This window comes from Budorcas taxicolor, chromosome 3 (genome assembly GCF_023091745.1).
Source record: "Budorcas taxicolor isolate Tak-1 chromosome 3, Takin1.1, whole genome shotgun sequence".
Classification (NCBI taxonomy): domain Eukaryota; kingdom Metazoa; phylum Chordata; class Mammalia; order Artiodactyla; family Bovidae; genus Budorcas; species Budorcas taxicolor.
In genome coordinates this window covers 66,826,219-66,844,210 of record NC_068912.1, presented here as the reverse complement: position 1 = coordinate 66,844,210, position 17,992 = coordinate 66,826,219, and the positions used below count along the sequence as shown (strand labels likewise).

The 17,992-nt window shown below is 34.7% G+C and overlaps 1 protein-coding gene across 1 annotated transcript in view; it reads right to left on the bottom strand.

The window, feature by feature from the left end:
* The window catches only part of ZZZ3 (zinc finger ZZ-type containing 3), a 62,438-nt gene extending 44,685 nt beyond the window's left edge, over positions 1–17,753 (bottom strand). Inside the window, exon 1 of the mRNA XM_052637381.1 lies at positions 16,249–17,753. Coding sequence (XP_052493341.1) covers positions 16,249–17,753 — 1,505 coding nt within the window. The remainder of the gene's footprint in view (positions 1–16,248) is intronic.
* Between the last annotated feature and the right edge of the window lie 239 nt (positions 17,754–17,992).

The following is a 17,992-nucleotide window of genomic DNA, read 5'->3' as shown; positions in this document are numbered from 1 at the left end:
ATTACGAATGTTTGAAAAACCTCACCGAAGGAAGTAGAAGACTAAGGTCCTGGCCAATGTAATTTTGGAAATGAGTGGTATTTGTAAAACAAAAAGGACTTACAGGTAAGAACTATAGTTCAGTTGATTATTTCCCATGGAGACATGGGTTAACAATTCTGATACTACAATGCAACTGAAAAACTAAGTGGATGGTTAATGGAGAGTCAGGTTTGTCACTGCTGGGCATTTACAAACAAGGAAGGGAAAGTGACTAACATGATCCATGTGGTAATACACAAGCAGCAAATATCAGATATTTGGGGTTCAGTTCCAGACCACTGCAATAAAGTAAATATCACAAGAGAGTCAGACAGATTTTTTTGGTTTCCCAGTGTTTTGTTAAAGTTATATGCAGTCTACGAAGTATGCAATAGCATTGCACCTGAAAACAAAACAAAACAGCAATATTTGACAAGCACAATAAAATGAAGGATGCCTGTTTTGAATTAAAGGCAGAGTCAAAATATGAATTCATGTTTAGTTTGGTATAAAGATGATTACATACAGATTTATAGATACATATATATACATAGGTTAGTATACGCAATTATTTGTCATGCTCTATCTGCTCTGACAACTAAATAATAGCAATAGCAACTCTAGTATCAGTGAGCACTCATAGCACCCAAATTCTGGTTTCTAATACCATTTGCCAATAAAGGGAACCGAGGTTCCTTACAGAGAAGGCTGATTCTAGGACTGGGGCAGCAAGTATACAAGTTGAGTATGGAATGTTTTGAAGTGCCAGAAAGTAAGAAAGTGCTCAAAAATCAAACAAATACAAACAACCAAAACATATCACCTTAATGGGACATAGGAGCCAACAGAAAGGTTTCCAATGGCCAAAGTTAAAACAAGTGAAGCAATAAAATGACGTATTACAAAATTCTACTTCATGGCATAAAAATAAATATTTATGAGTCCATACCGGTACAAGTAAACGACTGATTAAAAAAGTGAAAGAAAAGAGAAAAAAAATCTCCCATACAGAAGAATTTAAAATTATTTACACAGATAAATTGCCCTTTTTTAAGCATGGGCTGTGCAGATTTCTTTCCAAACAATGTAATATGGAGAGTAGGGATAAGAGTAACTTTACAATAAGAAACCTGATAAACACCACCTCAGCCAATTGATCAAGGTCAACATCAACAGTAATAAATCACATTAACACTATATTCCTTGATATGACATGATAAAAATGGCATTTTACTTGTTGGTCTCCCTCCTCCAAACCCACAACCCCAGTCTAATCATGAGAAAAAATATCAGACAAATCACAGTACAGAGGTACTTACTATAGGTTAATACCTAACCAGCCTCCTTCAAAATTGCCCAGGTCATCAACAAGACAAGTCTGAGAAACTGCTACAACCAAGAGAGACATGAATACTAAAAAAAAATGTGGTATACTAATCAGATTCCCATGTGGCTCAGTGGTAAAGAATCCACCTGCCAACTCAGGAGATACAGGAGATGCAGGTTTAATTTCTGTGTCAGGGAAGATCCTCTGGAGGAGGAAATGGCAGCCCACTCCAGTATTGTTACTGGGAAAATCCCACAGACAGAGGAGCCTGGCAGGCTACAGCCTGCAGGGTCACAAACAGTCAGACACAACTGAGCATGCACTCAATAAAAAGCTATCAAATTACAAATTACAACAAATATACTACTGTAAGATATTAACAGAGGAAATATTGCAGGACATAGGAATTCTCCGCACTTCTCAATTTTTCTGTAAATCTAAAACTGTACTAAAAAATAAAAGTCCATTTAAAAATTTTGGAGAATTTTATAATTTCATTAGGGTGATAAAATTTTACTAGCAAACCCTCAGCACCATTATGCGGACCAAAAACAATAATGACAGTAATAATTTTAAACTTTTATAAGAAATTAAGAGTAGAAAATGCTTGCCCCGAGAGTCAGGAAACATGGAGCAAGTCACAACTCTGTCACTCATTTTTGTAATCTTGAATATGATTCACCTTTTCTTGTCTAGGTTTTTACATTTATAAATTGAGAGGGACAAAACAGACTCTTGAAATCATTATCATTACATCAACTATAAATTTTCAGAATAAATCTCTTTATCCAGTAGGTCATAATATCAATAACAAAGAATTTTGATATCCCTCAAGAGAAAACGAAAAGCCAGGTTTAATCAAATGGATGACTAGCATATTATGCTAATGACTCTCATCATGTTGAATCTTAGATCTACTCTAGTCATTTATTAAATAACTTACTGAATACTGTATCTTTAACCTAAAGTAGCAAAGAAGTAAAAACAACAAAGATGACTGGATGTAAAAATCAGATGTGAGTACAGTGTTGACAGCAAAGAGTAATAAAATGAGGAAAAAAAAACAAAACAGGAGAGTCCAGGGTGTGCCTAGCTGGCTTATGTTAGTTCCAAATTCCTCACAATATTTGCATTTATCTACTTTAATATCAATAACTAGGGACTTCAGGGACTTCCTTGGCAGTCCAGTGGTTAAGACTGTGCACTTCCACTGCAGGGGGTGTGGGTTCAATCCCTTGTCAGAGAGCTAAGATCCCACATGTTGTGGGGGTGTAGCCGAAAGTGGAAAAAAAAAAAACCAACAACTATAAACCATAGCTTCAGAATCTAATCATGGCCAAGGGAATAGATGCTATAATCCACTTGTAATATTATAGAAGCAAGCAAATGTAAAAACATTCTTCAGAGAAGTGTTAATGAATGGGCCAGCAGGAATAACCGTACAGCATGGCGCCAATACTAGAGGCATCCACAGCCATCAGTCTCCACAACGCTGTAGCCCCCATTGCTCCCTCTTCTCTCTGCTTTCACAGCTGATGATCGATCAGCAGATCAAATAATTCAAGGAAGCCTTCTTTCTATCTAACAAAAAAAAAAAAAAATGGCAGTATCACCATCACAGTAAATGAACTTTGGATAGTCAGAAAGGTTGTTCAAAATTAAACAGATGCAAAACTATAGAATATAATGAAGAAAGAGGATGGTCTTTAAACAGTATGACTTCCCAGAAGTTTCTACTATGATTAGAAAAATGAGACAGCAACAGCAGGGGATACCATAAAATATTATGAATCTTTAAGAAAAGATGGTGATGATTAAATAACTGCAGAGAAACTACATCAGGCACAACAAACCTGGTCCCACCTTCAAAGAAACTCACAATCTAGGAAAGAAGATGGTGTTAAATGAAGCATACACAAAATGTCTATGGTTTTTCTGAAATTCTTCAGAGCCAAGTTCATTAATCACATTAGGTTCAGGTTAGTGAGGAAATGGAAGAATGTCAGTTTCATTACTTATAATTTCATTTCTGACACAAAGAATATTTATTTCTCCATGTGGTATTTCTGTACCAAACTTGATTAAGAAACCAAGTAAAAATTAAATATCCTTCAAAAATAATTCCCACTGAGGATACTCTGTAAGCTCTTATAAAAGTTGAACTCCAAAAATATTTTCCACATGATGATTGAGTCCAGTAAAGTGAGGAGCTGAAACATATATAAAGTGAAAGATGTTCTATTTGCTTTTATTTTTTTCCATAAACTCAGCAAATCACTAGTACTACCTTATAGTCACGTTACCTAATATAACCACTGCATGATTCCTGTACGTCAAATGCCTCTTCAAATTAACTAATATTTTTAATTACATATTAAAAAGGAAATAACTGCAACTTCTCAAAGGTTTTGAATGTCTACATCCATTATACATTCCTGAGTTATATTTACCTTACTAACAATTTTCTCTTAAAAGAATTCTCATTAATTGGCCAGGCATGCTTCTTATCCCTGCCTTTGAAGAAATCATTATTCCTCTCCCCATATCCCTGGTTTTTCTCTAAATACCCAGCTTACTATCATTATTGGCATCAGTTTCCCAGTATGAAGAAAATTTACAAGTCTCCAATTCTTAAGACAGACCTCCCTGGTGGCTCAGACAGTAAAGCATCTACCTACAAAATGGGAAACCCGGGTTTGATCCCTGGATTGGGAAGATCCTCTGGAGAAGTAAATGGCAACCCACTCCAATTCCTAAGATACTTTTTGATGTTCTTAAGAATAATAGTCTAATTGTAATAGATCACCACAATTTGGCTAAAAGTAACCCAATTTGTTTTCACTGTAAAGTGAATATCAGCTGAGGCCAACAGTTTCTCTAAACATCTATTAGGATTCTGTAACCCTGATTTCAAAAGAGAATCTAATATTCTTTTAAAAATCCCCCAATCAATCTAGAGGGGTGGGATGGGGCAGGAGACGGGAGGGAGGTTCTAAAGGGAGGGGATATATGTATACCTATGGCTGATTCATGTTGAGGTTTGACAGAAAACAACAAAATTCTGTAAAACAATTATTCTTCAATAAAAAAATTTTTTTAATCCCTCATTAAGTAAAAAAAAAAATAACAACTAATAATTGACTTTTCCTTGTTAAAAACAATGATTTTCATATTTTTTGTACCAACCACCTCTCCTGGTAAAAATAAAATAAAAAGTGGGCACATGCTTCCAATATATGTAGAATTACTTATAAATTATATGTTTTACAATACTTATTATATAAACACAAACAAAGAACCCTAGGGGAAAAAAAACATATAAATAGCATTTTCTTCCTATCTCCCAAGAGATTATCTCAAGCATCCTCTGGTATGCATATACCTCATCCACACTTTATTTTTTAGTATTCTCTTTTACTGTGTTAAAATTCACATAATAAAGATTCACATTTTAACCATTTTAAATCATACAATCAAGCAGCATTTAGTAATTCACAATGTTGTGCAATAATCAGCTGCTAGCAACCATTAATCTGCTTTTTATCTCTATGAATTTACTTATTTTAGATACTTCACATAAATAAAATCATACAATATGTGATCTGTTGTGTCTGGCTTCTTTCACTTTGAATAATGTTTCCAAAATTCATCCATGTTGTAACACATAAAAGTACTTCATTCCTTTTTACAGATGAGCAGTATTTCATTGTATTGATAAAACTAATTTTTTAATCCATTCATCACATTATGGACATCTGAGTTGTATCTACCTTCTTCCTACAGTGAACAGTGCTGTCATGAACATCTGTGTAAGTTTTTTATTTGAAAACCTGTTCTTAAGAATTATCTTCAGTATATATCTAAAAATAGAACTGCTGGATCATATGGTAATTTTATGTTTAATATATCATGAACTGCCACAGAGATTGCTACAGCAGTGCATCATTTTATTCTACAGGCCCACTGGCAATGTAGGAAAATTTCCATCACCCATTTTATAGGTACCTAACTCATCAAGAATACAATCTGACCCCAAATACCAAATGGTCTATAATGAGCATGTTTTGACCGCCTAGATAACGCACCAACCTCTTTTCTAAAACATATCCTTGCACAAAGAAAATGCCAACACAGACTGCTTCCAGACCCACCGCACAGGCCCCCACAGTAACTCCACCCCTGACCAGTGAGAATTTTGCCAGAGACAGAAACGTGACTCAGCAGAGTCCATCTACTGAAGAGTCAATCACCAGTTTCTCCTTAGCGAATGTTAAGAAGCGGCTATGCAGAAGAAAGATCATATAGTGTGGGGACCAGGACAAACAGTGGGAAGTCACTGCCATTTGCAAAATAAAATTATGGGAGAAAGAAGACAAAATTGTACGCCAAAAAAAATCATTTATAAAGAGAAAAACCCACAGTCTGTACTGCACAAAGAGAAGCAGAGGTAACAGAGTACAATATTGAATATTGACAGTTATGATCACATGAGGCATGGTTAGACATTATGTTCTCACCCTGGATATTCATGACTGTCTACTATTTATGCAAAATAAGCTTTTTTATTTGACATACTTCGAATGGATTTCTGATTCCTGAAGCCAACAAGGTTTTACTAAAACAAGCTCTGACTACCTTGAATTTATTTTCCTCCAGTTTTAAATAACTTAGAGGTTTCTTACTAATTATGGATTTTAATACTTTGTATTCAAATTATTAAACTCAAAGTATTCAATACTTTGATTCAATTTGTATCAAACTGAATACCTTTTGAAGAACTGTACAAAGGTTTCCATAGGACATTTTAAAAAGAATGTGTCATTCTTTTCAAAACATAATTTTATAGCCTTCCAAATAATGTTTTTTCCCCCTCTAAAGACTCCAGGTTTCTTCAAGTAAACTTGAAGATATTTCAGCTTGCTCTCAGTAACTGTTTTCCTAAATCCAAAGAATTCTTGAGTTTTCCCTCTTAAATAGGAAGCTGAATGCAGTTGTATTGTGGTCAATATTATAAAAGTTACTTGATCACCTAGGAAATTACCCATTCTAAGAAATAATCCACTATAACCATCTAAAAAGTTTGAATTCTATTCTGGAGTTGCAAATACATTGAAGTTTCAAATAACTGAGACAAGCTAGAATTTCAAATTCTTAACGGGCAACACACCTCAAATATAAGCAAACTGCCTATCTGTTAAGAGATCTGATCATTTCACAATAACTTCAAAGGCACAGGACATGTCTTGTCATATTTCTTTCTAGTATCTACTCAAAATTATTAGTTTGCACAGAGAAAGTTGGATAATACCGTCTGATAAATATCTTCAAATAATAAGACAGAAACACATAGACCAGGACACACATTTTCTTTCAAGTCATTCAATTCAACAGACAACCCCAACCAAATTCTCATCATTTCATACGCTTTTTAAAGCCTACTGGCAAAACTCTAGATTGTAAAAATACATCTGAAGCCATATAAAACATTCTGATCATACCAAACTTGTAAGTCTGTTTTATAATACAATAATGTAAAAACATTATTTTAACCAAGCACTTTGGTCAACCATTCCTGATCATGAGACACACCCTTTAACTCCCCACACCCTGCCATTTGCCCAGTTCCTAAGTTTAGTGAACTATGTGAATGATTGTATAGGTTATTCATTTTTTCTTTTGAAAATTTTAAGTTTAGATTTAAGTAAAAACAGGGAAATCTTCTCTAGCATTAACTTCATAAATTCAGAATCTTCAAACTAATGGTATAAAAAAATTTGTATGAAAAGCATGCCAAATTTTTCTCTGACATTTTCAAACTGGATAGCCTTGAAATTTCAATGATACTTCAACCAACGATAAAACCATGGATCCCGCAAAGAGCATGAGGTTTACTGTATGGTACATGTTTACAGGAAATAATTTCCTATGAGAGAGTTCACAGGGAGTAATTAATCAGTCATGGGAAGACAGGAAAGATTTCACAGAGAATATGATATCTAAAACTGACAACCTTCTCCCTTTGCAGACAGAGGAAAGAAGGTAACCAGGAAAATGGGAGTAATAGTGAAATAGAGCAGCCATTAGGCAAAGAAGACAGTGACATTCATTTAAGAAAGTGACCATTAATAACAAATAAAGCTGACTCAATACTGGTGGGAGAGAAAGTATGGTGACAAATAACTGAAGAAAAATGTGAGTACATTTTCCATACTAAATGAAAGACCCTACCAATTAAGTAAAAAGATAGTGTTGAACATTTGAGTATGTGTGGAGGAAGCAATGGTTAATTCAACTTCAGACATGTTCCACTGAGTTATTGTGAAAAATGCAAATGGTATCTTATAATGGTCCAAAGTTCAAGAATAATCTGACTGGAGATACAAATTTAGAAATCGATCAATATATAGATGGTAATTTCACAGCAATGAGAATGCTCAGAGAGCATGCAAAAGAAGAAGAAAGTAAACAACTAAACCTGAGCAGGGCCCAAAGTAACGGGAAGGGCAGAAAGAGAATTCAAAATCATACACACACACACACACATATATGACAGACATATGTGAAACAATAACTATAATTACAGAAATCAAATCATGTCAATTTTATAGATAAGAAAACTGACCACTATAGAAGTTAAAGACATTTACCCAGTTCCATACTACCAGTTTAAAATGGTAATGGAAGGGGATTGGAGCACTCCTCAGCTTCTCCAAATAATTTACAAATAAAGAAAGTTTTAAATACTGAGATTTTAAAATTAAATGACTTAACATTTTAAAAACACAAACATTGGGAATTCCCTGGCAGTCACATGGTTAAGACTCCACGTTTCCAGATCTCACATGCTATGAAGTACAGTCAAAAATAATATAAAATAAAAAAACAAAAATCACCTGTCTGGTAGCTTTAAAAAAACACCCTAGTTATGACAGAAAATATTATATTTGCTGACTTTAACCTGACTCTTCACATTCATTTATGTTTTGAAGTTTATTAAGAAGATACTTTAGGTTCTGATTTCAATCTTTTTTCACTCACTTCCTACCCTCATTGCCAATAAGCTACTAGGATGACACCTTCCCCCTAACTAAAATTTAAACACAGCAAAATAATTTATGCTCTTATACATTCTGAGACTTATTATTTAAAATATGATCAAAACACTCTTAAAAATTAAGGGGAAGGATAACATGAGACAAATGAAAAGTAGCAAAGAAAAAAAGAGCTGAGTCAAAGGTTTTCAACTTAATACAAATGATAAAAATTCAGTACCATGAAAAACAGATTTCTGCAAAATATTCTACATTTAATTTTATTTCAGAAAAAAAGATATACAAGAAACTGGATTAAACTGATGGCCATAAAAAGGGCACCCTAGTTTTCTGAAAGTATTAGTCGCTCAGTCGTGTCCAACTCTTTGAGACCCCATGGACTGTAGCCCTCCAGGATCCTCTGTCCATGGATTTCCCAGGCAAGAATACTGGAGTGAGTTGCCATTGCCTTCTCCAGGGGATCTTTCCGACCCAGGGATCAACCCTAGTCTTCCAAATTGCAGGTAGATTCTTTAATGTCTGAGCCACCAGGGAAGCCCTGGTTTTCTGAAAATATAATACAAAAAGTTTGGTCTAGCAAAAAAAATTCGAAATGTCTAAGAAAAATAGTTAACTAAAATCCAGATACATTACATTATTCCTTAATTATTTACAGTCACCATTCTAAACTCAGTAAACAATGTCTCGCATGCTCTTGGATGTCACTTTCTCTTCCACCCATTCTTCTGAGCTATATCGGAACCAGAAACCACTTTTTCACTTCTGCTTCAACCATAACAACACCTGATCAACACAACTAAAACACTGTCAAGTTTCTTTTACCTTCATTCTTCAAACTGTTATTATTCCAATTTCTCTCACACAAGCGTCTTAGAAAACGTTACTTAAACTAATTAATCATATAGCTAAAACCTAGCCCTCACTGTCAAAGGAGCATCAGCAAAAAATAATTTTCAGGGACTTGTCCAGTAGTTAAGAATCTGCCTTGCAATGCAGGAGACATGGGTTTGATCCCTGGTCAGAGAACTAAGATCCCACATGCCACAAGGCAACTAAGCCCACCTGTCAGAAGATCCTGTGTGCCACAAGACCCAATGTTACCAAAAAAATTAAATAAATCAATAAATTTTTAATTTCTAAATGGTCAAACTGTACGCTTGGGGTGAGTGTCATAAAGATACCTAATGCATGTGCTGTGCTCTGCTTAGTCGCTCGGTCATGTCTGACTCTGCAACCCCATGGACTATAGCCCTCCAGGCTCCTCTGTCCATGGAATTCTCCTGGCAAGAATACTAGAGTGGGTTGCCATTTCCTTCTCCGGGGGAGTGGGTTGCCATTTCCTTCTCTGGGGGATCTTCCCAACCCAGGGATCGAACCCAGGTCTCCTGCACTGCAGGCGGATTCTTTACCATCTGAGACACTAGGGAAGGACCTAATGCGTATTAAAATTAAATCAGAGACTTTCAGGGCAGAGTAGCTAACACTGAATACCCTTCTGCTATACATAACTAGAAAACTGGAGAAAACATAGAAATAATTAGACAATGGGCAACAGGCAGTGCAGAATCATGACCTGTGAGAGAGGGCAAACAAATGAGCTAATTTAAAGCCCTAGGATCACACTCACTTTCTACATGGAGGAATCATGGAAAAAGATGGGATCTTGATGAGCAAAAAGATAAGAAAACACAGTTTGGGCAAGCTAAGGCAGCTGGAATTTGTGGGACAGAGCACCAAAGAAGCAGCTAAACAGAAAAAGATGGAACACAGAAACCTAGAGTCTTTGGTTGAACATAAAGCTGCTCATATAAAATACGATATTCCATAGGACCAAGCAAAGAGTAACTACCAACGTTTTCACAAGGCTAGAGTCAATTAGGGTTTCAACTAACCAGAGTAAAGACCTTTTTTAAATAAGACACCAGGAAGGCCATGCCATAGAAGTGAGGCTAAACTTGATCTTGAGCATAGGCTACCCTGAACTTCCCCCTAACAGAGCTAAAAGCATATAAGTCTATCAAGATCAGTCTTATCATCAAAAAAATTAACTGCCTGTCAGATCAAATTTCAATACTTTTTAAAGAAAGAGAACAAAATCCAGACCCTCAAAAACAATACAATATTACTAGACACATGAAAATAAATATTACTAGACACATGAAAATAAAATCATGACACACTACAGAGAATTCTGTCTACTGAGAGAACCCTGAACAAATTATTCAATCTCCTCTAACCACCTGACAAATTTCCTCTCATTAAAATCAGAAATTAAAGAGACAAGTAGAAGCAGCTTTCCATCGTAATGAAAAGGAAATGTGGTAGAAAAGATTCCACTAAAGAAAGAGGGAGGTACTGATGTTTGACAGAAAACAACAAAATTCTGTAAAGCAATTATCCTTCAATTTAAAAATAAATTAATTTTTTTAAAAAAAAAAAGAAAGGGAGCAGTGGGGAAGAGAAATAGAAAGGTCACAAAACAGATCTTCCCACTTAATACTATATGTTAGAATGCCTGATGACAAATCACAGATACAGTATACATGGTATAGGCTACTAATATGTAAAAACACAACATTTTCAGTCTACTATAAAAATTACAAAAATAAAGCTCCTGCAACTAGAAGCCAAGATTCAATTAGTCTCAAATAAATGATAATTACTTTAGATGGGTTTCACTACTATTGATTACTATCATATACAAAGAAACAACTATTATTTATTCCAATTTTAGATACCTGGTAACCTACATAGGACACAGCCTCCAAATCAGAGGAAGCAAACAAGAAAATACACAATTTAAAAAAAATTCATTAATGCTTATTTACTCATTCAAAAAGAAACTGCTTAGTCTGTTAACAATCATGAGACACTTCTGATAAGTTTGGTTATTCTTATTTCCAAGTTTAAAGAAAGCTAAAAACAGCCAAAATGAATGGGAGGCTGAGCTACCAGAGGAAAGTATCATCATAGCACAAGTGATTGATGAAACTCAACAAAAACTTAAAAAAGAGGAAAAGCATAAGCAGCCAGAGAAATTAGAAAAGAACAATGAAAAGAAGCCATGTTATAAAAACATTAAAAAGCAGAGAAGCCCAAATCATTTAACCTAAGTGAAAACAGACCTATTCTGGCAGCGATGCCAGAAAAAGTATTACCACATAACCTCCGTCAGCAAAGATGACACTCAATCAAAAAGAACAGATTAAATAATATTTGAGTACAAATATACTTGAATTATAGACAGATACAATTTTAGATACCATTGACATTAGTTGCAATAAAAGATGTTGGTATTCAAAGGAAAAGACAAAGAATTCACTGAGTATTTGGCAAGTCAATGACTTACTCCACTTACAACCAAAATAATTTATACTTAGGGCAGTTATCTCCCTTCTCCCATCAATCTTTATGTCAAACTACTGGCCCATTTTGGCTCTTATAGTCCATGGCCTTTTCCCACGAGTTTTCCCTAGCAACTTTTGACTTACACCTAATTGCATTCTAAACCACCCACCACAAGGTTATTTTTTGCAAATTATCCAAATCCTCTATGTAAAGTCAAATTGCAGCTGTTGTTTTATTTCCTCAGTAGCTGGTAGCTATCCTTCACAGACACACTAACAAAATGTTCTTCAAAACAATGAACATGAAAGCATTTCATTCAATAAACAGGTTACTTACCTATAAAGCTGATTCTCTGACAAGTAAAACCAAATAATTATGACTGTAATTATGGAGCTTAAATTTAGGCTAACAAATTCTGAAAACTGAGTATCCAAGATCTGTTCCATGAGCATTCTCAACCTAGAAACCCCCAAAGTCCATGGGATAAATCCTTATTAGATGAGGAAACCAAATGTAGTTCAGACTATCAATTAAAAGACTGAAGTTCTAACCTCATTTCTCCCTAGAATTCATCATACTTTAAGTAAATAACCTAAAATCTTTCACTATGAGTTAGGAAATAGAGACTGTATACTGCCACCTCTGCTGTCTACTTCAAAGTTGTGGCTGTCAAATGAGAAACTAGATGGAATTACTTTACAAAATATGAAACACATATGAAATGTAAAATTATTTTATGCAGGGCAGGATAACAACTCTAGTGCTTTCTAAGCAAAATCCATCCCTATTCTTGGGAGTTTTCTGGCCCTTCAAGAGAAATTACTTGGACAAACAATAAAAGTAATGTCAAAGAAAGTAGTGAATCTAGAAGAACTCATGAGGATTTTCCTATGTAGCTTCTGAAGCTGATGAAATATCAATTGATTCTTCACAAGCACTGTGTAACAGAAGGACATATCATAATTATTTAGTACATTAATGTTTTTCAAGAATCAAGGTTGAAACTGTAATTCTTGCAATATTAATATAGTTTAAAAATAAGATTCTTACCTGAAGACTACATGAGCAATACTTAGAAGAGCAAAAACTGTTTTACTCTTACACTTTAATTATCTAGAAACTTAAAAATCAGTATAAACATTAGCAATATTATCAGTAAGCTAAATCTTTTCTAAGACCTCAAAAGTCTAGAAACACTAAATCTGATTCTTTACCTTCTGTTCATAAAAGCATACATGAAGCTAACCAAGGCCCTTCAAATACGATTTTACTTAAGTATTCTTATATTGATACAATGAGAATTGAGAGGCAACTGACCAAATCACATTATCATTTGAAATTTTATTTTCCACTGAATTAGAAGGAAAGCTCTGAATACTGAAGCCCAGGACCATTTGAAACTATCACAACATTGTTAATCACTGTACTCCAATATAAAATAAAAGGCTTAAAAAATAAAATAAACGCTAGGACCTAAAATCTTATATATCTACTCTCCATAGAACCAGAATTTCAAAATTTAGAGGTCAGTTTCAGTGCTTCTGATCCAAAATCAGCAAAAAATCAATTCCCCAAAAGGGCAATCCACAGGTAAGCACATGATCTCAGTCTGGTTATTTAGGCCAAAAAGGGGATCATTAGGTATTATCTGCCACTTTAACAGACTCTATCAACCTTGAAGATGAGAGTGTCTTGAGATAAAGTACATTTCTTTTTGATCTTCTACCCCGTAATCTTTAAGGCATATTCTAGTAAAATAATCCACAGCTGGAATCTTGCCAGAGAAGAAAATACTCCTTAGTCCCTTGCTCACAGTGGAGTTCTCCATTTGAAAAAATAAATATATAAAGGCACCTATGGGCTTATGTGCTGGAGAAGAGGGATGGTATCTAGAGAGGAAACAGGGAAAGCACCCAAAACATCTGCATTTATGGCCTAATTGCCATGAAGAGGGTCTAAATCTAGGACTTAGACATACAATATCTTTTTAAACATTTACAAGTGACTAATGACCCTATATGTGATATCCTTGCAAACAAGATTAATTACAGGATGAATGCTAGAAGGTTCTTAATCAATGAATGTTAATTCAGAAAACTGCAACTTGAATAAGTAAGAGTTATGGCCTCCTGGCTCCAGATAAAGAACTACATCAGTGTCTTCTATTCATTATATATTTTCTAAACTGGCTATCAGGGAGTACTCACTCCCTACCAGTAGAGTTTGCATGTGCAGGAGGACAGTAATCCATCTATTCCAGTGTCTTTTTTTTTTTCTTTCCCCAAAGTACCTTTTAACAACATTTTCCAACCGCCAGAAATTTACTTGAGAATTGAAAGCGTTAGACAGGTATCGTGATGCTATTTTTAACAATGACAATTTGGATAAAAAGAGTCAAAACCAAAATATTTAATCTAACCAACACTTGATTCTAGATAAAAAGCATAGAACAGGGATTTTAATCAAAGAGATTACATATGATATGATCAAGCATCACCTCCCAATTTTCCTTAGATTATCTATAACCAAGATGCTAATCTAGATACTCCCTCTCCATTGCATTTCTCCTGATTTGCTTCCTTTGGGGGAAAAAAGTTAAAACCAAAGTGTCAAGAGGTGCTATTTTCAAAAGATCTTGGAAAAGGCAAAAAAGCTAGAAGTAATGATTTCTTTTGCCCAAAATCATCCAACAAGGCACTAATTTGAGAACACTGTCCTAATAAAGCAACTATCCTCCAAATTCCAAAGGACTCTATTCCTAAGCAACCCATGAAACCCTATTGCTCTCATTTTCACAGGTTTAAGAATATGCACCTCACTCTTCAAATATTATGGCCACTATCTTTAGATAATTGTTTTTATAAGAACATCATTCTTCAGAATCACTAGAAGAGCATGTACTAAAAAAGTAACAATGTTTCAGTGGGAAAATACTTTCCATCTTAATAACCAGCTAACCTTAATAAAAGAGTAACTTTTTTTAGCAAAGAAACAATAAAAAGCAAAAAATAGAATTAATAGGTATAATTTTGTAAATATGCATACTTCCTGAGTTCTTGGTATTTCAACAAGACATATACTCTGTTTCCTAGTGCCTGCAGAAAAACAACTCTACTTTTGAAAACTGATACATGTGTACTAATGGTAAGAACTCAACTCATCTCAAATTGAAAAAAACTTCACTTAATGAATTGTTTTTTCACCTCACAATGGACTTCAAACATTTCAAATATACGAAAATGCTAATAGTTCCACAAAATAAGTAAAATGCTCAGACAAAATGATCTACTGAACACAATATTAAAATGCTATTTATAAAGAAAACAGAAGGAAGTTTTCAGAAATGAGATCTATGCTAAAAGATTTGTTATCATATACAAATCTAAACTATTTATAAGGCATGGTAAAAGATTATTATATTCTACAAGCAGGATTTGATACTTTCATCCAATATATAGCCGACTCTGACAACTGTCAGAACAAAAATATTAAAAAGGTTCCTTTAAATAAGTACTTTACACAGTCTAGATAATCTGGTTGTGATAATAATTCAAAAGCCTATTCTGTAGAAGTAAAACTGATTAACTCATATATATAAGTCTGTCTTGTACTGCTGCTGATCATATTTATGATAGACACTTTTGTTAACAGTTCCTTTCCTGATTTAGACAAAGTGAGCTCCAATTCTTTTGTGTTACTGCCCAGAATACAGTATAGAAAATCTAAGCAAAACCGTGATTAATCTGGACAGTGAATTCTTCATTTTAAAAAGTACCTTTATGACAAAGTTGAGAACAAACAGTATTTTAAGATAGTCTCCCTATAATTTAGAATTAGGAAAACCCTTTCTCAAATGCTTTATGTAAACTATAGAGTAGACTGACTCTTGCTAATAAGACAATTACAACATACAGTTAGCTGTCACAGTACTGACAGTAATACTTCTCTACATCACAAAAGTCAATGATGATGCATAAAGCACATTTTTTAAATCAAAAGTTTTAACTGGAAATTATAAGTAACTAAGATAAATGTAGATTTGCAGCCTGCCAGATTTCCCTTATTTGGATGATGTCTATGTACTCATTAATTATTCTACATTCTATGGAAGGCATATACAATTCATAATGCTCTATAACTATAAATCAAAGTGTACTGGGATAACTAAAGAGGTTTCCATTTTATAAATTAACTCAAATGATAAAAAACTTAATAAGTAAAACACTATCAACCATGTTTCCACATGTCTAACTGGGATGTGTGAAATCTCAAAACTATAAAATTACATCGCCATTGAGAAGACTACTAATAAAACTGGATTTTACTTTTTTTTTGAAGATTTTTTAAGAGTTGAGAATATCATTGTGTGAAACCCAAAATTTCAGTTAAAAGCATTAATTTTAGCTATAATAAAAATGCTACAGACATTTATGAATAGATACTAAAAACTTAGGGAATAATAAACAAAGCAGAATTCATGGTTACCATATTTACACATACTCTTTGTTGTGTTTCAGTGCCACATGATCTGATTCAAAGTAATAAACATCAGGATCATCATCTTCCTCTTCTGTAATGTGCGGATTGGCACTCTCTTTGGCAGATGGCAAATGTCCAATATTGAGTCTTGCCTCTGAGGATGGCTTACTTAGTCCTTCACTCCCATAATTTTCAGAGTCACAACATACGCCTTTTTCACTGTGAGAAACTTCACCAGGATTTGTGAGAGACTCACTTATATTATCACTAACAGTTGCATTTGTTTCACTGGGATTGAGATTATTCTCCTCAAATTGTCCATTTTCTCTGCAAGGAGAATTGTTTTTAGTGGGACTACCTCTGGTAGGGGCTGCCCTCCGTGGTGAAGTTCTCAGAGTATACCGATGTTCTTGAGGTTCTGATAAAGACATCATTTGAGTCGAAACACAGTCTAGAACAGAAGATGGTTCTGGTTCTCCGGAGACTGGCATACTCTCAAGACTTGTGTCCAGGGCATTATTGGTGCTCTCATTACACTGCTCCTTTGAGGCACTGCTATCTCCCACCACATCTACTTCCTCCTCAGAATCCCTTAAAGATGAATGAATTTCAGAAAAGGGGCCTGTAGCTGGCTCAGTAGTCAGCTGATTAACATGTTCCACCGGCAGGCAGGCAGTTACTACTTTGTGGTCCTCCAACTTGACCTGCACTTCTGAATCTGTGCAAGGCACGTTATGGTTTATAAAACCGTCTTCCTTCCTACTATCAAGGAACATTGAAGCGTGGGTATCCGAATCCCCATTTTCAGCTACTGATTTCTCCTGCAACACATAGGAACCAGTGCTATTTTGTTTAGTGTTCCCATCAGGCTGACAGTCATCACAGTTTATAACAGCTGAATCACTGTCATCAACACCATTGACAGCCAAATAGCCTGTGATTTCTTCAACTACTGTAGAATCAAGTGGCCCTTCCTCACTTACATTCACCTTTTTAATTTCCCTTTTCTCACAATCATCCAGTATAAGACATCGACAAGCTCGTTTAGTCCCTTGAAAATCTGCATCATTGTCCACTACTGTACTCCTCTGTTCTACTGACTCCTTGTCTGATTTTATAGGTGAATCTTCTTCTGAACTGTTTGGTGCTTCAGATCTAAGGCAACGCTTAATTCTTTTTAAAACTGGTGAAACAGGTTCTGTTTGCCTTCTCTCACAATTTTCTACAGCCTGCCTTTCTATGTTATCTTTTTCTGAAGAAGGAAGTCCTCTTTTCCTAGGGCTTACCCATGACTCTCGAGCATTCTGCTGTTTTATATCAGTAGTTCTTCCATTATTATTTCCTTTCTGAATTTGCACAGGCTCTGGTCTCTTCTTTGGTGATCTTGATCGTACTTGAGAATGAGAAGAGATTTCTTCAGGATGAGCAATGCTACGATTCCTTAAAGTTCTACCACAAAAAGATTCATCCAAGCCGTTTAACCCCACTGTTGATCTTGTAACACGAGTAGATCGGGAAGCAGCCATACTATGGCAAGTCCCTACAATACGGTCATCATGATCCACTCATTGGGAAACCTTCAAAAACGTAAACAAAATAATGAGAAAAAGGTAATAGTTAATATCCTAAAACAAAAGTATAAAACTATAACTTTTTAATCCAGGTATAGCCAATATTAATAAATAATGTGATATAATTTATTTTATTAACATTTCCAAAAGTGTTAATAATAGCTAACAATTATAAGGCACTTATGTTTTAGGGA